The 23,090-nt window shown below is 44.4% G+C and overlaps 2 protein-coding genes across 2 annotated transcripts; one reads left to right on the top strand and one right to left on the bottom strand.

Moving 5' to 3' along the window:
* Positions 1-1,369: 1,369 nt before the first annotated feature.
* BORCS6 (BLOC-1 related complex subunit 6) lies at positions 1,370-4,798 on the bottom strand (the record flags this gene model as incomplete). The annotated part of the gene is given in 3 exon segments (XM_082480366.1): positions 1,370-4,331; positions 4,333-4,623; positions 4,625-4,798. Coding segments are annotated over 3 exon segments (1,263 nt in total). The 3' UTR covers positions 1,370-3,533.
* PNRC1 (proline rich nuclear receptor coactivator 1) lies at positions 4,671-7,137 on the top strand. The gene is made up of 2 exons (XM_082480367.1): positions 4,671-5,233; positions 5,872-7,137. The coding sequence occupies exons 1-2, from the start codon at positions 4,805-4,807 to the stop codon at positions 6,310-6,312; spliced, it is 870 nt and encodes a 289-aa protein (XP_082336493.1). The 5' UTR covers positions 4,671-4,804; the 3' UTR covers positions 6,313-7,137.
* The last annotated feature ends 15,953 nt before the right edge of the window (positions 7,138-23,090 follow it).

Here is a 23,090-nt window from a genome sequence, read left to right as displayed (position 1 = left end):
TTACTGAATACCTGATACAATTAAGTAACACTGAAAAAAAGCCTTAAAGGTGAAATGTCAGTGATTTTTATTCCTGCTTTGGGGGACTGGTTGTTTTTTTCAGCTGCAATAAGGTTTTATCTGGTAAAGCTCCTTTAAATAGCATGGGTATGGAATCAGTTCAGAGTTGGGGAATATAACATCTCATGAAGGAGGGAAGGAAGAAAAAGCCCTGAATGAAGTAGAACCAACCACATCTTCATCAGAAAAGGGATTTCCATAGTCAGATCCAACACTCGTCCTGAAAAAAAAAAAAAATTAAAATATCAAACTAAACTAATTCCTAATAGAGTAACCTAATTCCTAACAGAGTCACCGGCGGTTATCAGAGCAGGGAAGTCACTCCTGGCGCAGAGCTAATTCTGTATCTGGCTTTGCTTAGTGCTCTGCACGTCATCTGTTGGTTTTCTTCTTTGACCTTGCCCGTCTTGTTACAATGAAAAGTTCACTTGGCAGCTGATGAGGAAAGGAAAACAAGACCAATTGTAAAGCTGAGTGACTAAGCAAGAAAATATATGCAAACCCATTTGAAGGTCTTGGGAAACCCAAATATGGATTTACTCTGCTCACTGACCGGTTAAGCAAAAAAAGGCTAAAAGAACCTGAAAGCTTTTATGTTCAACATCCAATTGTTGTTAAGTGCCAGAATTAACACAGAGCGTGCACAGCAAAGTCTGGACTGGGATCACAAAGGCAGTACAAAAGTCTCTGGCTGCAGAAGGACCAGGTTCATCAGTGGCTACTGAGCTGCACGTAGCTTACAAGCAGTTCACATGGGACTTTAAGGGCCAGGCTGGTACCAGAGCTGTGCTGACACAGACGCTGACAAGTGTCACCATTCCTGCAGTGATGGAGGTCAGTATGGACCTGGGGGAAAGCTGGAAACCACAGCAGCTATGTGAGAACATATCGGTATCGACTGTGGTGGCACAGAACAGGCTCCCATCATTTCGGCCGTGTCTGTCCCAGAGACAGCGATCGTACAAGGCAGACACCTGGGAACAGAAACCACTTCACCAGGCTCGGGGAAGTCTGCCCTTCAAACAAGCTGAAGCTTTCAGACAGATATTAAAAAACAAACCCAAACAATGTAATTACTGCTTCCTTCATGCTTGTAATTCACTAACCATCCCTTTTTCATCACATGAATGACATCACTGTCAGAAATTACTGCCTGAGGACCTAGACTGAAACCGGTTCTGCAATCACATTAATGGGTCTCTGTGCAGATGCAGGAGCAGAGTTTAAATTAGCTTTCAAATTATTTTACCAAATAAGAAAAGCAATAATTAAGAAGTGAAACATTTCAACAACAACTAATCACTAACAATTAAAAACATAAAAGTAATCATTTTATTCTACAGACTTGACAATTTTGGCAGGGAATTAGCATTGAATGTAGGTGAGTGCAAATAAAATGCTATCGAAAACCAATAGCATACTGAAACGCGTATGCTTTAAAGGCTTCACCTTAGCCTGTATGAATAAAGCATAGCTGTACATATGTAGCTATACAAATAAGCTTGCAGGTCTTTCCTGTACATTTCAACAATACTCACAAGTTAAGCAAGATCAAACTTTGGGTTTCACTCCCGACATATACAAAACATACTTAGCAAAACTTACACGCATCTCCATGATAGACAAGTTCAAACTTTCCCAAGAATAACACCCTAAAACTATTAAGAGTACAGCTGTTGCTATGGTGTAACAAAATCTTTAGTGTCTTCTGGGCCCATGGGCAGGGGCAGTTAAGTTCTCCTTTTTCCTCCGCTAACCTCTGGTCCCTTTCTGGAGCCACAGCTGTTCCCCAGAAGACGGTACCACAAGAGCTGTGAACACAAAGAGCACGACTTTGCCACAGCCCGTTTCCAGCCTTCTCCCATTGCTAGGGCTGGAAGGCCACACATGAAATACATCCCTGTGTCGGGGGAAAGACATGGCCACGTCAAGAAGCCCAAAATAGACCAGAGGCTGATATTATGCAAACCAGAGTGGCATAAAAACAAATTATTTTGTTACAATTCACAATTCGGTATTGTCTACATGCAGAAGCACAGTGTATCATGGCATCTGCCCCTCACTCGGTGTTTTTATTGAGATTATGGTGGGGTAACAGCTCCATCCACGGCAAACCTATCTGCTCTTCAACTGAAAGTTACAGGACTTGTGTAGTGTTTCTGGCTACCTTTGCCCCAAGGTTTTTCGGAGCCACTGCTCACCGAAAGCACCGATATACATACGTAAGATCACAGTGATCATTTCTCTGCTGAAATCTTATTACAACGACATTTGTGACCTAAATGGATTACTAAGAGCATCATCTAAGAGGCTAGTTGCATAGGAACAATAGCGAGCAGAGAATTCGGCTACTCTCAGGTCTCAGAGGAAATACTTACTGATACAGCAAAATTACTTCTGCATACAGTGATGCATATACAAAAGCTTCAAGTTATACAAATATTCTCCCAAAGTACCCATTTTATGTCAGTCATACACCCGTGTAATGTCATCACATATTCATGTGCCTCATCTAATTAAATAGATATTTTCCAAACTGAAAAAGAAAAAAACCACCAGATCATGGGATCGTTTCACAGTGATGCCATTTAAACTTCTACACTGTGAAAACTGTAGACACTAATAGAGGCAAAGCATATTTTATCTGAAGGCTTTTATTTAGAACTCTGCATATAGATTTGTTCTTATCTGCATCTCAATTATATTCCATGGATTTCATATTCTTCCCAGAAAGCAAGCGTCTTTGCTATGTATATTAAATTTCCTCTTATCTTCTCTTACAACTGTGTTCCCGTAAGAGACAGCAGTGTTCTGCGTGTTTGTTTGCTGTAACAGCAGAAGTGAGAATTACTCGTCAGGCACTAAGTCAACTACAAATAAGCGTGTACGCCTGTAACCATCAAGCAAGTATTCACAGCAATTTCAAATTTGGTTAAAAAAAATTATTAACAGCTGCTTTTAATTAAAATTGGTTAGTTTTTCCCTAGACCTCAATAAATAGAAAGCATAAGGCATGTGGAATCCAAATTCTTTAATGGAGCTGAAGCTCAAAAGCACCGTCTGCCATTTAGCCCGCGACCTCAACTGGGACCTTTTCCCTTCATGAGTGGTAAAAATTTCACTTCCTCCAGACCAAAACCAGCCCAGTGGCCACAGATGTCGGCTGGTCACGTACAGGGGGGGCACGCAGAGAGAGGAAGGATGATGTACAGGTGAAGAGCTGACGATGCCGTGTGCGGGCCCGGCGGCAGGGCTACCGGAGAGGGAGAGCAGCAGCCCGAGGGCCACCGCAGGCAGCGGCGGGAAGCCCGACAGGGCGAGCAGCAACCTGGCCGGGGCTTGGTGGGCTGCCCAAGCTCCCGCTCCAGTGCCTGGCGAAGGCCCAAACAGGCGTGCTGCCAGCCCGGCTTTCCAGCCCCCGGTGGCTCCTCGCTGGGCATCCCGGTGGCAGCGGGAAGGGTGGCGACCCGGCACTATTTGCAGAGCCCCTCCAGCCGCTCCAGGGTGCCCTTCATGTCGCGGATGCGCTTGGCCAGGGCGGGCACGGGCTGCATGGCGCGGTCCAGCTCCTCGCAGCGAGCCACCAGCGCGTACATGGCGCGGATGCTGAGGTCGGCCGCCTCGCCCAGGCTCTCCACCCCGTCGCGGTAGGTCTGGATGCAGCCCACGCTGAGGGCCGTCAGGGCCTGCAGGCCGCAGTGCACGTTGCGCAGCAGCTCGTCCACCTGCGCCGCCACCTGCCCCGCCAAAGCCACCACCTCCTGCAGCGCACCGGGGTCGATGGCGGGGATGGAGGAGCCGCCGCCGCCACCACCCCCCGCCGCCGCCGCCGGCTCGCCCCGCGGGGCGCCGCTCAGCCGGATCCGCCGCTCCAGGTTGTTGGCCACGAACTGGGTGAGGGGCCCCTCGCGCAGCACCGTCCCTTCCAGCTCCAGGGCGCTCGCCAGCGTCGCACGCCGCCCCTCCGGCAGCTGCCGTCCCGCCGCCGCTCCGCCGCCGGCCAGGCTCAGCGCCTCCAGGCTTCGCCGCCCCGCCGGCTCACGGCCGGGTCGCTCCTCCACCGCCGCCGCCGCCGCCGCCGCCACCACCGGGAGCCCGGCGGCCGCCGCGGGCCGCAGCGCCGGTACTTCCATGGCGGGCGACGCGTGCCTGCCCGCCGGCGCGCCACCGCCCACCAGGGGGCGCGCCGTCGCCTGTTTACGTCCCCTTCGATTGGTTGCGGGGCTCGTGGGGGCGTGGCCACAGCTGGTTTTGTGCCGCCCGATTGGCCGGCATGCTCTCGTAAGGAGACCCGCCCATCCCCTCCGCTCGCTTCGCACTGCAGGCCCGTGACTCGGAGACTGGGGCGTGCCCGCTGTTTGTGTCTGCCCGGATTGGGCGGCCTGCGGAAGCGGGCGTGGCCCCAAGTGTTTGTGTCGCTTCTGATTGGCCGAGGCGGGGCCAGAGCGGCCGCCGCTCCGCCGAGATTGGAGGCGCCCGGTGGAGAGGCATGCCGCTCGCGCCATCCTCGCACGGCGATTGGTGCAGGGGCGGAAGGGGGCGTGCCCCGCTCGGGTAACAACACCAGGGCGCTGTTGGCTGCTTCTTTCACTCCCCCGCCATGTTCTCCTAGCAGCGGATCCGATTGCGCCACCATCTCAGCCCACAAAGCCCGGGCAGACACTCCCCAGCGACCCGACCCGCTCATCCCCGCCCGGGCTCGACCCCCTCTTCCCGGTACAGCTCTGGGTACCCACATCCCATCATGGTCACCACCACGGCGCCGCCGCCCTTCCTGGCTCGGATCTCGGCAGGCACCGAAGACCCCCGGCGGCTGCCCTCCGCTCTCCTCCAGCGCCTCAGGCGAGGGGACAGCAACTGTGAGAACCAGCCCAGCTGCTGCCTGGCGGGGCCGGGGGGCAGCGCGCGGCCCGCGCTGAAGAGAGTGCGGCGGAGGAAGGGAAAGATCCGGCCCAGCCCCGCAGGGCTCCTGCCCAGCCGCTACCAACAGTACCAACAGCACCGCGCCGGCCTGGGGAGAAGGACCCCGCTGGGAACTCACGGCCCGGGCGAACTTCGCGCTCACCCCGCGCCAACGGTCTCAGCCGCCGCTGGCCTGGTAGCGGCCCCCCCGGAGGAGCCCCCCGCACCAGCTCCCTCCAGACCCGCGCCCAGTAAACCCCTCAGGAAGGAGGTAAAGACGGGGTTCCGCTACTTCTCCTCGATTATTTTCCCCTCCCCCGCCCTTTCTCCCGCATTCTGGGAGGCCGCCATCCTCCCCGCCGAGGGGCTCCGCCAGGGGCTCGCCCCCTCCCTTCGCCCCCGGTGCGCCGGGCGGGGGGGGGAGGCGGGGGGGCGGTGGAGAGTTTCCGTTACGCCCGCTCGGACGGGGCGGGGGGGCGGCGGTGGTGGTGGTGGGAGGCGATAGAGAGAGAAATGACGGGCGGCCATTGGCTGCTGGGCTCCACCAATGGGCGCCCGCCGCTGGCCCCAGCAACAGCCGGATTTAGCCTGCTGGCCGCGCGCCAGCCGCCCCTGCGCGCGCAGGCGGGACGTGCGCCGGGCGCAGCGCCCCATGGCGGTCACGGGAGAGCGGCTGGGGAGGCGGCGGGGGTTCCCTCCGTGCTGACGGGGATGGGGTGTAGAAGACGTGGGGATAGCTAGGAGGAGGGGGGGCGGCGGGCGGCTTGTTCCCCGGCGGGCCGTTATAACCTCTTCCGCGGGGTGAGGCGGCCGGGCGAGCCGTTGTGGTGGTACCGTGCCCACCCGTGCGCTGCCTGAGGCACCTGAGGAGAGGAGTCGTGTGTTGAGGTGAATTCTTTGTCTCTGCAGTTCTTAAAGAACAAGATGGGAAAGACTGAGAAGGCTGCTATCCCCTACAGCCAGCCTGTTCACAGTTTACACCTGTGTGAACAACCAAAGATAAACAGACAGAAGAGTAAATGTAACGTGCCGCTGACAAAGATCACCTCGGCAAAAAAGATAGAGAACTTCTGGCAAGATTCTGTATCGCCGGAAATAATTCAGAAGCAGGAGAAAAAGCCACTTAAAAACACAGAGAACTTCAAAAACGCCAAGTCCAAAAAACCTATCACCCTAACTGAAGCGAGCCAAAAAGAAAATTACGCTGGGGCAAAATTTAGTGACCCACCATCTCCTAGTGTCCTTCCAAAGCCTCCCAGCCACTGGGTGGGTGGCACAGCTGAACCGTCTGACCAAAACAGGGAGTTGATGGCAGTCCATTTGAAAACTCTCCTAAAAGTTCAAGCATAGTTTCCAAGATCTCTTGAGTAATTGGCAAAGAAAACTCCATCCAGGAAACTCAAACATGCCTTGTTGCAACAAAAATTGCAAAAGACTGTCAAGTCTTATAATCACATTAAAAAAAATCCTTGTATTATATTTTTTATGGTTGTGTAAATAGTGTACATCATGTATTATGTGTATATTCTTGTTCATACTTTGAGAGGTACATTTTAGTTTTGTTATGAAAGGATGTATTTTGCACTGCCTGAATGGTAGATGTCTTGTATATAAAATATGGACAATTTTAAGTGTGTGCTTGACACATGAAGACTTGACTTGATTTGCACAAGGTAATGAAAATTTTGAAAGGAGAGTACAGCTTTCTGATTTTAAGGTTCCAGATCAAATGTGAATGTTCTATTCATGCACTACTGACAATAGTTTTACATTCTCTGTCCCAGTCAAGTATAAATGTGGAATTTTCATACAAATGTGAAGTTTTGCTCTCTGCTCTGGAAACAGTATCTGGAATTCCTGTTCATCTGTTTGTTTTTAAAATTAACTGGAATTTGAGAAAAATTCCAAGCCATCAATTCGAGCACTGCTAATTTCTTTAAAGAGGAAAAAAAAAAAAAAAGGAAAAAAAAAAAAAAAAAAAGAGCAGAGCTTTCTGCCAAGAATCCAATTGGTCACTAAAAAAATTAAATAAAACAATTTGGCCTCCCCTTAAGCATGTCTCTGTTTTTCTTTTGTGTGTGTGTGTCTGTTAATTCAAGTATGTGAACCAACTTGATTGCCTTCTAGTGCTTCAGTAGGAATATTTTTGTCCTCAGCCTTTAACTATCCAAATAACTAAGAGTTTTGATAGCTCATTGAGAATTCCTTGTGTTGTTAAAAAAAAAAAAAAATCCTTTGTGATACGTTGTTTTAGGTTCCTTTTGTTTCTTGGAATTTCAGATTTTAAGAAAGCTGGACAATAACACGTTCAACTTCATGCTGCAATGCTCCTTAACTATCTTCATAGTAAGTGGTTATTAAACTAGTTGAAACCAAAAGTAGCAGTGACAGAAAGGTGTGGATGGGGCAAGTTAAACATACTTTTCACCAAGTTTGTCCGTTGATGATGGCTATGCTGGAAATTATATGCCTCTGATCCAAAATTCTTAAGGAGTTGGACTGTAGGTTAATCTGACAGGTGTGTTAAGGGCAGAAACATAGATTTGCAGTTATTTTATTAATCTAGTATTTAAGTAAGCTGAATAAAGCAGGAAATATGTGAAATTTGCATAGGATAGAAAAGCATTTTTAAGCTTTTGGATCCACTGAAAAAAAGTGTTCTCTGGGCACTAGTGTATTAGGAAGGAAGGAAATGCCAGCCGCAGGGTCTCAGCCGAGGTGGTTCCTTAGCATGAATGGTGTTTTCAGATTCAGGGTCGTGCCATGTGCATCATCACTTTGTTCTGTGTGTGTGAACTGGCAGTATTTGCTAATGCAGCCCTGAAATGGGATTGGCCAAAAACTATGGGAGAATTTCTTTGCTGTGTTTATAGAAATTATTCTAATATTGCAAAATTTTAACAATATACGTTCTAAACTAAGAGTTCATACAAAATTTTTGGTCCACTCTGAAGACTTCCAGGTTAGCTGTCTTGCAAAATAGACTTGTGTTACTTGATTAATGATGGTTCATGCTCGAGGTAATGTATGGCTTCAACAGCCCCAGTTGCTGCCTAATCTAAATACTCCATAATTTAGCATGTCCTAGCTTGTTTTCTAAAAATGAACAAAAATCTTCCTTTGTTTAATTTTTTTAATAAACAGTATTAGGACAAAGAAAAACGCTAGTGGAATCTCACCAAGGACAACTCAAGTAGACTGAGTCCCAGTTTACTATATTTGATATGTGCCGTATTGATCTGCTGTTGTACTTTTTTTTTCTTTTTCCTAAATCTCATCAGTCACAAGGGAAAATGCCTTGAGCAATTCGCTGTAGCTTTAGGCAGTGGTTAATTTTTTCAGCTGAACTTGTGATCGCCTTGAATCTTGGTAACTAGCTAATTTCCATCAGCCATGTAGATTGGTGGTGTTTGAAAGATGGTATCCTTTTTTCCCCTCATTATTATCTCTGTTATTATCAGCCTCTTTCTTCCCTCTTCCTTGGGGCTGACATCAAATTACGTACTTTGAATGGTAACTCTGATCCTCCACAAAATGTACCAGCGTAGCATGCTTCTTTATTTTACCTCTGATTTGCCAACACATCCCTGGGGATTAAAAAAATCATTAAATGTAAGTGCTGATAGTTCTCAGCTCCTCAGCCAATTCCTTTAAAGCTGCTGGATGAGACTTCTGAAGTCTCAAAAATTTAAAAATTTCCATACCTTGTTGGACCATCAAGGTTATCAGGGTAGGATAACAATGTATCCTCTGGTCTTTCCAAACTCTGCAAAAAGGGCTTATTTAGCTTACTTGGCGTCAGTATTGCTGGTCCTGTTATGCTCTGGCAGAAGTGTTGGGGCACTTTGTGTTTCTGTCTTAAGATTTTTGGGTTAAGTCCCTTCCTGGCCAATGGACTGGATTATAAAAGTAGGCCTATATGCAATACACACTTCTACAAGATCCCCTGAAAAATCAGGATGTCATTATCTCTGCACTTAATTTGGTGCTTTCCCACATTTTTTTCCTTTATCTTTCTACAGTATTTTCTTACAGGGATTTTCACTTTCCGAGTTTCCTTCACTTTGACAGATTTCTCATCCCAGGTCCCTGAAGGCGAGGCATTGTATTACATGAACATACTATTGTTTGAGTTTAGAGCCAGTAAATGAAAGGAAAACATTACTGTCATGTTTGGAGGACTCCTTTGCAATAATACAGTCTAAAGTCTTTTGAAGTGAACAGCCTTTAAGGAAGAAAATGAACAAACTTAGCGGATGTGTTGTGATCAGGTGCTCGTGTGTCTGCTCTCCAGGAATTAAATAAATTGTTTATTAAATCTTCAGTCAGAGTAAGGAAACTGAACGTATTGCATTTTGGTTAGATAATGAAAGTCTTTTCTGTTCAAAATCTTTATTTAGTGCAATGCTCTGCAAGAATTGCAGGGGAATCAACTGTGAGTTAACTACCAGCTTGCTTGTAAACAGTTAAATGTCCTATGCTGGTAGTCCTGAAAAATTAGCTTTCATGGAGCACAGAAGTATCTGTTGTTGGGTTTTCATGCATGGCTAAGTTTCAGCCATTAGACAACTTCATTAATACCAGCTGGCTTACTTGTCTACTGAAAGTAAAATGCCTCTCTTTCCTCATGCAACAGGAGCTAGAAATCCTGTGTGCATTTGAACTCCTGTTACACCAGTATCTCTTCAGAGATGCTGTTAAATTCCTTAGTCTCTGTATGAGGCTTTAACTTTTTCCATAAACTGAATTTTATTTCAGCCGATTAATATTTTATCCAAGTAGTGTCATTTTAAGCAGCTCTTGTAATTATTTTCAGAGGGTATTTTTTATGCTTTTGCACTATAAAGTATTTGATACCTGCCATGATTTGGGATTTTTGTCTGCTTTACCTGCTTTACCCAGTTTTGAGATCAAGTATGAATCCTATAGATTATATGAAACCTGAAGATTATAGATTGGTTTTCATTTTAATTTTGGAAATAAGTTCACCTTTATTTCTGCATAGAAAGTCTTGACACTTCTATTATGCAATTAAACATACTCCTTTTTTTCTTCTACAACCCCTTGTACTCTTTGAATTTTGGTTTCCCAATGGATTCTTTAATATTTTTTTTCATAGTATATGCCTGCCTAAGTGAACTGTTTAAGGGGAATTACTTTCTGTTGTAATCTCTAAGGGTTTATGTTAGAAATAGGTTGGTCCTTACCCTAAAGAGGCTAGGGGGTAAGCAAGGTTGTAAAATGTTAACATTGATGCTACTTTGTTGAACAGGAAGCACCGCGTTAAATATTTTTGATAGCAGGAAATCTTTAGTTGCTGATTCAATAAAAAAGATTAATGAAGGGAACGTCCATCAATTAAGGAGAAATACATTGTCCAATAAAAGGACTTAACTACTGAAGTTGAGCAGCAGAATGTTATCAGCAACATAGAGGCTGTGAACTTTTTGTTTTGCATTGAGCTTATAGAAGAATATTATCAGAGCTACAACAGGAAGGTCAAGAATTCAGCTGAATTTGGAAAAAAAAATCCTCAGGAATTAGTTTGCACAGCAAACTCGTCCTAGCAGAGGTACTTCTTCCCCTGTGTAGAAGTCAGCATTCCTCTCTAACTTCTTTTCCCATGAGATGGTAAAAATCTCACTCTACTCCCAGAAAATAGGCCTTTAGATTTTACAAAGCCCTGACTCTGTTGGAAGCGCTGCATTGGTACTTCTGTTGAACGTTAGTCTGGTGACACGACTACAACTAACACTCACGCTTGTGTGTGGCAGGTGCAGTCATTTAGTCCAAGTGGTTCATAAACCCTTTGTCTTCAGTTTGAGAATTACACTGGTTATGTGTACTTACACTGTAGGTTGCCACTGTTGAGCAAAATGGTGTGAGTTCTGTAATTTATACCAGAAAGAGGAAGTATTTTGGGATCAAGGACTCTTCCCGTATTTTTCGGACTTACCTAAGTATTTTGTTATAGTTCAGTGTATGCTCTCTATATTTCAAGGAGTGGTGTAATCATCATTGCCATTTTGCCATGCCTACGCTCATGAAGCATAAAGTTTTGAGGAGATGCTATTTCTATGAAATATTTCATTTACTCCTTTAATGAAGCAGTATGCTTTTATCAGGTGGGTCTATGAACCTTAACTCGCAAATGTCCTTGTAAATGGTGACGGCAATGGCCATCAAAATACAATTTACTTTGGGTTTTGTTCCCTGAAACAAGACCTAGAGCTACATTAGTATACAGAGTCCTTTCTCTTGTTTTCTCTCATCGCATGAATCTTGGTTCTTTATTGCCTGGGGACATAGCTGCATGAGAAAGAATAATACATAGCTTGAGATCTGCCAATTTCTTATATGTGTATATATAGCATGAGGCTTTTGTAAGTTGCATTTGTAGCATCAGAATATTCAGAAATTGCATGTTGTCATATTCAGAATATCGATAGGTCATTGTAAGAAGTAATGCAGTAGTAAATTGATACACGTTGTCTGAATTCTAGACATTCTTTGTATGCAGGCACCAAAGAAAGTGCTGATACATTTTTGTACTAGGAGCGATAAGGAAAAAATTATTGATGAGACAGGTAGAAAAAAACCCTGAAAAACAAGGTCAACTAAGACAAGAGAAAAGCAGCATAGATGTCACCATTGAATTATGTGGGAAGGAAAGATACTGCAAGAAAATATTATCTCCCAAGGTATCTAATGTTACTGCAAATCTAGGGAATTTTAATGACTAGATGAAATGCAGTTTTCTCCCAATTATTGACGGACCATCTGGGGAAAGACAGTATCAGCTGGCAGGTCTTGTGACTGATTTTTTCTATGTCTGATCGGTACCTGTTATTCATGACTAGAAATTGCACCTCGGCAGAGCATTCTTAATGGCTAGCGCTGCTTTACATATCACAAAATGCTGTACAAGTGCTTACTGCTCTCAGGTTTCCACAGGTTTTTAGAAGTGGACAGATAAAGTATGTACGTGCGTGATAGCAGCCTTCATGTTTTGCAGCTGGAAAAACAGGCATAGAGAAGTGAAGTATCTTGCTTAAGATCACTCAGCAGGCTCTTTGCTAACCCAGGAGGAGAACCACAGTTTCTGGAGCTCCAGCCAGGTTTTTCCTTCGCGCGCGGTTGCTGTGTGATCTGCAAGTCTTCCTCATCCCACTGTTTAGTATGTTAAAACGCAATGCATATAATGTTCTGCTTTGAAATGTTTGGCATTTGTAGGCATCGATATGGCCGGTGAGATAAATTGAGCTGCATTTAGGTGTTGTGTTTTGCAGTTTTTTTGCCTGATAGCTTTAGTAATTTGCCTGTGAAAGCTTACTATTCTGCTTTTCTCCACCCCTGCTTTTGACCCTTTGACCCAATATATAATCTATACACACTACTATAATTTTCATCTCATCCTCTATCCTCTCCCCACAGCCAGCAGCGGGAAGGCTGATGATAAGTCAAAAGTTTCTGCTTGTTGGCTGCTGCTCTCCACTGCAGCTGGCTGAGAGGTCACAGGCGTGCACAGTATTCTCATAGTTTCTTGAGTTTACATTTGCCTTATCTTCAGGCTCTCATTAGATCCTGGAAGACAGAGAGGTCCAGTCTTTCCCAGGAGAGAGGATCTTCCTACAGGAGGACAGAAGGTGAAGTTTATGAGCAACCCACCACCAGCCAGTCCTTCTTAAGATCTCAAGCCTTCCCATCACCTCCCCCAACTATCTGTTTTTTTTACTCTTCACTGCAGCTGCAAGTTTCTCTTTTCTTGTATTTCGCCCTAAATGCATTTCATCATTCTCTGTTTCCCTCACTTCCCCACCAGTGTTCATACATGTAGGTTTTTTTTGCCTGAAAAATCAATTTGAGTATGCCACATTTATCTGCTGTGTTCAGAGTACATTTCCTGCAAAAGAGAACATTTTTTTTTTCTCCTAAAGGACAGCTAGATTTTTACAACATGCAGTAATTCTCTTGAGATTTCTCTTGTCAACATGATATGAATTGACCTGGCAAGCATGTAGCATAGCCTCAGTAACCATAACATGCCCCACTTGATATCCTGGAGGACTAGAACTGATGAGTTGGTCCACACAGATACCATGGAATTCATCTGCCAAACATAACTCAAAACCCCCAAACAATTCGAGTTTAAGGATTGTTTCCTCAGAGATCAGGAAGTCTGAGAGGTCTGACCTGGGCTGGTTGCTGGCAGGAGGACATGCCAGGAAGATAAAAATGAAGTCTGCAGGTCTGAGACTCATGGACTGAGGCTTTTGATCTAATTTGCCAGGCCGGGTCTACAGTTTGAGAGCCTGTCACAAGTACAGCCTGCTTGCTGTGTGTGTCCAAAACTCCTCTTCTCAGCCTCCCACTTGTAGGATGGTGCCTTTCTGTGTGTTCAGTGATAGTTCAGGGGTTAGCTATACGTTTCGGACCTAGTTGTGTCCTAGGCAATTTAAGGTAAGAGTTTACACCGCTCCTTTAAGAGGGTCTTGTGGTTTATATTCCTTTTTTAACTCGTTACCAGGTACCAGATTGGTTCAGTACCTACAAGGCCTGCTTTCCCTCAGGTACCATGGCAGAGTTAGTAAGTGCCTTCCCCAAAGCACTGAGTCGTATATTTTAGGACAAAAAGAAAAAAAAGTTATTCAGGCTACATATGCACCAAGGATACCATTTATGGTCTTCAGCATCTACAGGTCCCAAAGCCTGTGAGGTCTGTTCACGTCTGCAAGGTGATGCTCAGTACCATCTGTATCATTTTCCTTCATTTCTCGGTCTCCTTCACCAATTTAATGACGAGGGACTTCCCTTTACAGGGAAAGGTTCCCTATATTTACTTACCCATATGGCAGCTTAGTTAATTACCCATCCACCTTCCCATAAAGTAGATCACAGGTAAGATTCTGTTTGCTTTGATATGTATCTACATCTTATGTCATATGTTGGCAAAATAATGTTTAGTTCCCGACAGCTATCACAGCTGACTTCCAAGGGGAGAGGTTCAGACCCTTTCAAGACAGACCCCAATATATATGCAGGGCAGGGGAGATGGATGTATCTAAAAGCCAGACGCAGGTGAGAGAAAAGTGGCAGCCCGTTTACTCTCCATACCCTGGCCCCTAAAATTGCTGCTTCCAGTGCCCCCACGCCTTTGTTATATTCCTCCTGGCCTGCCACCTATTTTTTTGGCTTTCCCTCATAGTACCCCATCCATAGTCCTCATTTATGACAAATTATAGCCCTTCTTCCCTCACCGAAGGGAATTGTTCTCTCATAATGCCTTATTATTATGCTGCTCTTCTACCACACATGTATCTACATGAATTTGATTAATTTCAAAATTATTTCCAATGTCCTTTGAGCTCTTGTGCTGAAACGACGTTTTCTCTGCATAAATGAAAACGAATATCCCAAAGACATAGAAGCTGCAGAGCTTTCTCCTACTTTGGCCAAGGGTAGAATTTCAAATTTATAGTAATAGAGATCAAAATAAACAGCAGCTATATGACTTCTTGCTTCGTTTAAGTTGACTTCCATAAAGAGAAAAAGGAAACACAGGTGCTACTACTGTGTCCACACAGGTAACTGTGATCAACTAACTACGCCTATGCAGAATTACACTCCTATTTTCAAGACTTTTCATTTTCACTCTTTATTTTTCAATAATGATTTTCTATTTCTTTTATTTTTCTGACTACCATGCTGTTTGGGATAAATGTCGAAGCTCTGGAGAGCCACAGCTGGGTACACAAAATGAACAAGTAACATATTAGTTGAAATTTCTGCCTTTAGGAAGTGTTGGGGTGAAGGGAGGGGTCAGGAGAGAACCCCCAGTTCTGGTGATCCCCCCCCATCTGGATCACGTAGTCACCATCCTCTGTAGTCTTGTGAAACGTGCCAGATTCGATGGCAATGTCAGCGTATTTCAGAGCATTCAGAGAAGGCAGACTTCCAACAAAAAGGGGGTTTCCCTTCACTGCCCCAGAAGTAGCACGCAGTGAGAGGGCAACCTCCACACCTGAACATCCCTGAGATGAAACAGAAGCTTCTGTACAGGCCAACCAGCCTGTTTTTATTCCTTCTGCCTGTGGCAACACTGAAGACTTAACCTGTATTGCTATGATAACCGATTACTTGCGCACTTCCAAACTGTCGCATTTTTATATAATTTTTAACACAAACATACCCCACTTTTCAAATACTGCAGGAACACAATGTGAAGATGTGGCAGGGATAGTAAGAGTACTCTTGACCCAGTCTTGCAGTCTGGATCCAAATTCCAGCTTGGTCACAGTTTTCTCAGGAAGAGCTTTGCTTACTTTTAACATTACTGAGATGGTTGTGTGGGTTAAGCCCTCAGGACAGTGAAGGACAGTGCTTTCCCTCTGGGCAGAGGTACAATACTGAAGAAGGTGAAGGAGCAGAAAGCCAATACGTGATGACCGAAGGAAGGAGTTCTTTGCTCACTTCGAAACCTTTTGTTTTTTGTCTTCCTCAGTTACGGCCAGCCCTCCTGACCTCACCTTTTAAGGACCTCTAGCCAGTCTCCACCCTTCCTTAATTTCCTACTCCCAAGTCCCTTTCTTGCCAGAAATGCAAGGAGCGTGTTTTACGCACCCAGTAGTAACCAGAAGCACATTCAGTCACTTTTTGGTTCACTTCCAGAGACCGTTGACACCACGTAGACATAAAAAATGATAAGGAAAGAAAAGAATTAAGAGAGAAAAAGTTAAAAATCTACATTACTACTAATATAAAAGATGAAACCTGTCGTGTGCGTGTGCGATACAGAGCATGGGTACATTTGCTTTAACAGATGGAGTTACTGTGGCAGGTGTCTTTAAAGCATATATAGCGTGAAGTATGCCTATGCATATAGCTTGAAGTATGCCTATGCATATAGCTTAAAGTAAAGGTCCAAGTAAGTGAGTAGTAGGGAAAGTCCAGTGCCAAGGCCTCGTAGGGAATAGGCTGAGTTCCCTCTAGTGGCTCCCTTTGGCATTTCGCAGGGGTGGCCCCGAAAGGACCCGTTTTGGGAGCAGCAGCCCATCACTCCTCATTACAGAACAGCCTTGCCCAGAACCCAGGCTTGTATTAGGTAGCTGGAGGGTATAATCACAGAGTAATTCCTGGCGAGGGCCTAATTGCAAGTTAATTTTAAGTTAGTTATGTAAACAGATTAAATCAATCCTTCCCTGTATTTATTTTTCATTAGTTCACATGCAGACGCAACCACCCTTAAAAATTCCCTATCTGCTTTACTCCACTGCTTCATTGAGTTGATGTCCACTGGTAATACCCGCTGCTGCTAATACCTGCGTTAGGCAGAGGCTTTGTGGGACCCCGGTGAGTCGGAATAATCGTCGGGATGTCGTCCAGCAGGTTTGGGGAAAGGCTCTGCAGACGAAAAACACAGCCAGCAGCAACTGAATCTGTATTTGTGGCTCTGTGCAATACATTTATTTTAAGTGAATATCAGGCGGTAATTTATTAGGTTAAAATATTGTTCAGTTATTCTTGTACTGTTCCATTAGAACACTGAAAAAATAGCAAAAAAGAAAGAGGAAAACAAAAAAAAGTTAATGGTTTTGCTTTTCTTCACCTCGTGTTTTACCAAAAAAGGCAGCTGGAAGATTAAGACAAGATGGATTTGGCAGGAAGCCTCCATTTCCAAAAGCAAACATCCAGTGCACTTTTGGCAGATAGTGTATTTTGTAAAAAACAAACTTATGACATATTAATTACTGTGTCCCTGGGGTTTTAAAAATATAGAAGAACATATTTCCTCCCGTGAACTTATGAACTTTGGAGGAAATTGCAATAACTAGGAGTAAAACTGTATGTTGTTGCTCTCTATCCTGTGTTTTTATCATAGGATACACAGTGTAGAACATGCCATAAATCGAGAGCCTAAAAGTTACACACCTATGTCTAACCTCAGCCTCAAATTAACAGTCAGCAAACAGAAAGGGGCGCATTCATTTCTGGCAACTATTTTTACAGGTTTGGAGGAGATTATAAATAGTTCTGTTTCTCAGAATTTCACTAGTTTTTCTAAGCTGGAACCTGTAACTGTCAGTACTAACCTACTCACAGCATAGAGATAGGTACCAGGTCATTTACCTCCAAAGAAATCTCCTCTAAGCTCTTAGAGAGTGGTATAAAATCTGGTGCTTTTTCATCTCTCCTTCAAACTCTTCTTTTTAAAAAATATTTGTAATAAATTTGGTTAATTATGGTATTCATAAATTGCAAATAAATTGCAATATTTTTCAGGCCTGCTGGATTTTAGCTTCAGTGATATTTTGTAGCAGGTACCACAGACCATTGTTTTAAAAAAATTAGCTGCTACATGAATTTACAGGCAACCTATATGGCATAAAGAAAGCCTTGAGTTGACTGACAAAAATATTTAAGAAAAAAGAACAAGTCCTTTCAAAGTCCCCTTTTTATTAAAAGCATCCTAATTGTTAAAATCCTAATTGTTATTTTTAGCATACCATCTCACTCTATATGAAGTTAGACCTAATCAAATTCTATTCTTGGACTGTGCCAGTACTGTATAATCAACACCATCTTGATCAACACATTTCAGTCAAAAGCCATACGTTACCACACCTGAAAATCCTCCTTTACAGAGAATAAACCAAAAAATATAAAAGCTCATCAAAATGTCCATAATACTTTTAACTGGAGTCCAATATTCCTCATTTTTCCCCCAAGATAATTATCCTGTTGATCAAGACCCAACTAAGGTTAAGTATAGAATCAACTACTGGGACGAATTCTTTCCCAGTGTATAGATGTTTGCCTTCTAACGGAACATACTTTCAAAATACTGTTACAATATAATGAAGACATCATTCACCAATATGTAGAAGTGATGTGTTCAGACACATGCAAGGTTTCATTACAGCACAATATGGCTCTATATGCATAAATACACTTTTTAGTTAATTTTGACTTTTTAAATAGAGTTTTTATACAAGATGCCAGACAGATACTGTGTCTGGTTTACCTGTACATCACCTTTCACTGTGCTTAACACAGGCTTTTTAACAATACCCTGTGAAACCAGCCTGACTGTTCATCTAACCTGGATGAGGTAACTGAAGTTCAGAGCATGGATCACATTTCAGACTTACTCAGCCTAGCTATTTTTTGGAAGTGGCAAAGCTTTTGGCAGGTTTTGCAAGACTTGACAGTTTAGCCTCAGCTCTGTTCGGACGTACTCATGACTGCTTCAATGTCACCGGCACTTAAACATCACCTAGATACAGAAAAATGGGAACTGAGGTCCTGCTTGTATTCTGCTTCCTCACATGAACAGTCATTCTGATTTAACAGAGTTTTTGTAGCATCACTGTTTCACGCCAAATTTTCTTCTGCTAGTGGAAAGACTTAAGCATAAGCCCAAATGCAGAGTTCTGAGAAGAGGACATCCCCTTCAAACGGAATACCAAATATTAGCGAGATTCTTCATTGTGTTCATTTCAAGACAGCAAATGGGTTATCATAAGGTCATTACGTTTCAAAGAACTTTATAATCTGTTCTGTTCTATACTCCTAAGAAATATAACCACTTGAAATAGGTGTCAATCATATTCAAACATCAGTCAACAGCCAGTTTCATGACAGAAACTCTGAGAGCCGGAGCGTAAGAGTGAATCTGGATGTCATAATGTTTCTGTATATCGTGCTTTAGTATGAGTGTCAGTGTTTCTCTGGGGAGATGAGGATGGAGGTCTCAGCATTGAAGATCTTAATTTTGTTCCTGAACTGGAAGACCTTCATTGGGAGCTTGACCTTGATTTTTCCACATATTTTCATAGAATCATAGAATGGTTTAGGTTGGAAAGGACTTTGAAGATCATCGAGTTCCAACCCCCCTGCCATAGGCAGGGACACCTCCCTCTAGACCACATTGCCCAAGGCCATGTCCAGCCTGGCCTTGAACACCTCCAGGGATGGGGCCTCAACAACCTCTCTGGGCAACCTGTTCTAGTGCCTTACCATCCTTAAAGTGAAAAACTTCTTCTTAATGTTCAATCTGAACCTGCCCTCTTCAAGTTTAAAGCCATTCCTCCTCACCCTATCGCTACGTGCCCTAGTAAAAAGTCCTTCCCCAGCTCTCCTGTAGGCCCCCTTTTAGGTACTAGAAGGCTGCAATAAGATCTCCCTGGAGCCTTCTCTTCTCCAGGCTCAACAGCCCCAACTCTTTCAGCCTCTCCTCACAGGAGAGGTGCTCCAGCACTCAGATCACCCTCGTGGCTCTCCTCTGGACACGCTCCAGCAGGTCCCTGTCCTTCTTATGTTGGGGACTCCAGAGCTGGATGCAGTACTCCAGGTGGGGTCTCATGAGAGCGGAGTAGAAGGGCAGAATCACCTCCTTTGACCTGCTGGCCACGCTTCTTTTGATGCAGCTCAGGATATGGTCGGCCTTCTGGGCTACGATCGCACACTGCTGGCTCATGTTGAGCTTCTCGTCAATCAGCACCCCCAAGTCCTTCTCCTCAGGGCTGCTCTCCAGCCATTCCCTGCGGAGCCTGTATTTGTGCTTGGGATTGCCCCGACCCAGATATAAGACCGACCTTGCACTTGGCCTTGTTGAACTGCATGAGGTTGGCTTGGGCCCACCTCTCCAGCCTGTCCAGGTCCCTCTGGATGGCATCCCTCCCCTCCAGCGTGTCTACCTCGCCAAAGAGCTCGGTATCATTGGCAAACTTGCACTCAACCCCACTGTCCATATCACCAACAAAGATGTTGAACAGTACAGGCCCCAGTACCAACCCCTGAGGAATGCCACTTGTCACTGCTCTCCACTTGGACATCGAGCCGTTGACCGCAACTCTTTGAGTGCGACCGTCCATCCAGTTCTGTATCCACCGAGTGGTCCATTTGTCGAATTCATGCCTCTTCAATTTAGAGACCAGGATATCGTGTGGGACGGTGTCAAACGCTTTGCACAAATCCAAGTAGATGACATCAGTTGGTCTTCCCTTGTCCACTGCCACTGTAACCCCTTCGTAGAAGGCCACCAAATTTGTCAGGCATGACTTGCCCTTTTTGAAGCCATGCTGGCTGTCACCAATCACCTCCTTGTTTTCTACGTGCCTCAGCAGAGTTTCCAGGAAGATCTGCTCCATGATTTTGCCAGGCACAGAGGTGAGACTGACTGGCCTGTAGTTCCCTGGGTCTTCCTTGTTACCCTTTTTGAAAATAGAGGTTATGTTTCCCCTTTTCCAGTCAGCAGGAACCTCACCAGACCACCACGACTTCTCAAATATGATGGCTATATTTTGACCTTTCCCTTAGTGTCTCGAACTATGAATTTGCCCTTGATCACCTTATTGATCTACAACATCTTGGAATTGGCCTGGAGTGGAAATGAGACTGGCTGTGAGAGTGTCATCTATACTCTGATGGGCAAAACAGACTCAGTATTATTACAGCACTTCTTCAGTAAAACAACAGTATTTTTATTGCAGAAATTACATCTTAGGCATGCATCCTTGAGTTATCTTGTCAATTCTCCAAACAGTGTTCATATCTATTGCTTTCCATTTTGAAATCTATTGAAGTTTTTTAAGTAGCTTGGCCTCATAGCTACACAACACCACTTTTCATATTTAAAAATAGTTTCTTTGCATTCAAATTTCTGCAGTCTGACAACTCTGGATTTGTGTTAAAAAATCAGTCACGTGAGGGATAAAAAATATTCCCGTGAATTGAGTGATATCATCAGTAGAATAAATATAAGAAAACATTTAAAAGACTGCATTACCCCTACAACCTCCTCAGAATAAATTAGGTACTGACATACTTTTGTGAATCTAGGCCTTTGTGCAAAGTAATTTCATAAGACCTTTTTTACATCCTGCATGCAAACTGACTATTTGTGTACAAGCACAGAATCTGCAGGAGATAAAAGCAAAGGAGATCTGTAACAAATGAAAATTTAGGGCCCTCTTAGTGATGAAGCTAAATAAAGCTTCATTAATGATTTAATCCCTTATAATACTGAATGAGATAAAGTGCCCCCTCACCCTGGGACGTCTACTGCATGTCCAGATGGGTGTCCTGCCCTGGCCACTTAACTGAGCAGGGGCCTCCTGCCCAGACAGAGGGCATCCTGCAGTGCCCAGGAGAGGGCATTCAAAGCGCTGGGAGAGGCATTTGGGAAAGAAAGCAAGTGCGAAAATGCACACCGTATGCAATCAGTCTCAGAAAATGTCACCATAAGGTCTAAGGCCTGGCTCTATGGACACTTTCACACATGCTTATTTTTTCTGTTAGTGAGTGGACTCACTGATGTGATGGTTCATAACAAAACTAAGCACACACTGAGCATGTCCTGATGCTCAGAGCCTTAACAAAGATCCATGTTTGCATGTTAACCATGGAGTTACTAATAATTTTTCCATAAACTGTATCATCATTTTCATTCCCCTCATCTATAGTTTGCATCCCATAAAGGTCATGAAGGAGATAAATGTGGTCACTCCATGGACTAGGGCAAGACCTGCCCTGTGAGAAGGGTGTGTTGTTCCTCTGCCATCACCTCAACGTGGTACACACTCATGCAAAGGACTGTTCGTGCAGTCTTCCAGGGTGGGAAGAAACACGTCGTGTGCTGTGGGCCATCTATTTGTGAAGTCTTCACTTTCTCTACCCTGCCCCAGCCAAGGAGGTGGCGTCAGTGCTGCTACCGTGGGTGGGCAGTGAGGATTTGTGCCTGCTTGATGGGAAGGTCTGTGCACAGCCCAACATGGCTGCAAGTGCCAGTCTGGCTCCCTGGGGACTCCAGCGGCCGTAGCTGATGGTCTGTAGTAAGTGAAGGAGCAGAAAGAGATCTCACAGCTGTTGCAGGAAACGAGACGTATATTTTGAGGATATCTATGAGTTACTCAAGGAAATAATTTCTTCTCCTCCCTCAAGGCAGGCATGTGTTTCCAAATTGGGATATCAGAAATGGGTTTTGTGTAAACTGAATACCAAAGCCACGGGGGAGAGCTGCAGGTCTATCCACTCACCCCAATCCACACTTTTTGGAGGTTTGGATATTGTCTTTGGCACTCCAGAAAAATCGCTTTGCTAAAGGTCACCGTATTAAAGTCTAATGCAAACAGTAGTTCCCAATAGCTGGCCATAAGGTAATTCAGGCTGGAAGGGACCTCAGGAGTCCTCTGGTCCATCCTCCTGCTCCCAGCAGGGTCAGCTACAGGGTCAGACCAGGTTACTCAGGGCCAATTCTTGTTGTCTGAAATGAAACCTGGCAGAGGGTTGGATGATTGAGCGCCTTTAACCTCTTCCTGTCATACAGGATTCTTCCTGTCAGGGAGTTTAAATATAGCTCCATAATGCTAACAATCTGGGAAGGCTTTGACTTCAATCTGTCCCTGTTTTCTGCACATTGAGTTAAAGGGTCTGAAAGCTATAAAATGTTTAAGAATGAGCAGGAGGGATTAAAAATCATGATGGATATTGTCTAGAGTGTTTTAATTGTGCAGGTCTCATCTAAAAACAAATGGATATTTAGCCTACTGTCCCTCGAGAGGGTTTGCCCCAGATTGGGGCATACGTAGCCAAGCACATACACTGTACTCATAACTGAATTGAATGTTTATATGGTTTGAAATTGTAAAAATTTGAACAGATGAGGAAAACTAAATGATCCATACTGGATAATTAATTAGTTATATTGTTCTACAAACAGGGTACTCAGCAGGCTTAAGATAACCCGTTCTGCTCACCAGGTGGCAAATAGCAGTTTTGCATTAGCTGTCCATAAAACCAAGTGAATACATGCTAGTACCATGAGTTTCACAACCATGTTACTCAACAAGCAGAGGTCAGTAAAGTACCGGACCTCTCCGTACATTGTGTATCACAGTATTAAATTTTATTCAAGTTTAATTTTCCTTTACACATTTGGAAGGATTTATGTGCCCTTTGTTTAAGGAAAGTTCTGGAAAAGGACAGATATAATAGTGAAAATAGGTGGAAATTACAAAAAATAGCTGGTGAGGAGTGAGGACATGATGTTATAGGAATAACACAATTTAGAGATTTTCCCATTGAAATTAGCAGTAGTACTAATAGATGGTGCATACCTTAAAGCTACT

The sequence above is a fragment of the Vanellus vanellus genome (genome assembly GCF_965231255.1).
Source record: "Vanellus vanellus genome assembly, chromosome: 3".
Lineage (NCBI taxonomy): Eukaryota > Metazoa > Chordata > Aves > Charadriiformes > Charadriidae > Vanellus > Vanellus vanellus.
This window is presented reverse-complemented; position numbering and strand designations above follow the sequence as displayed.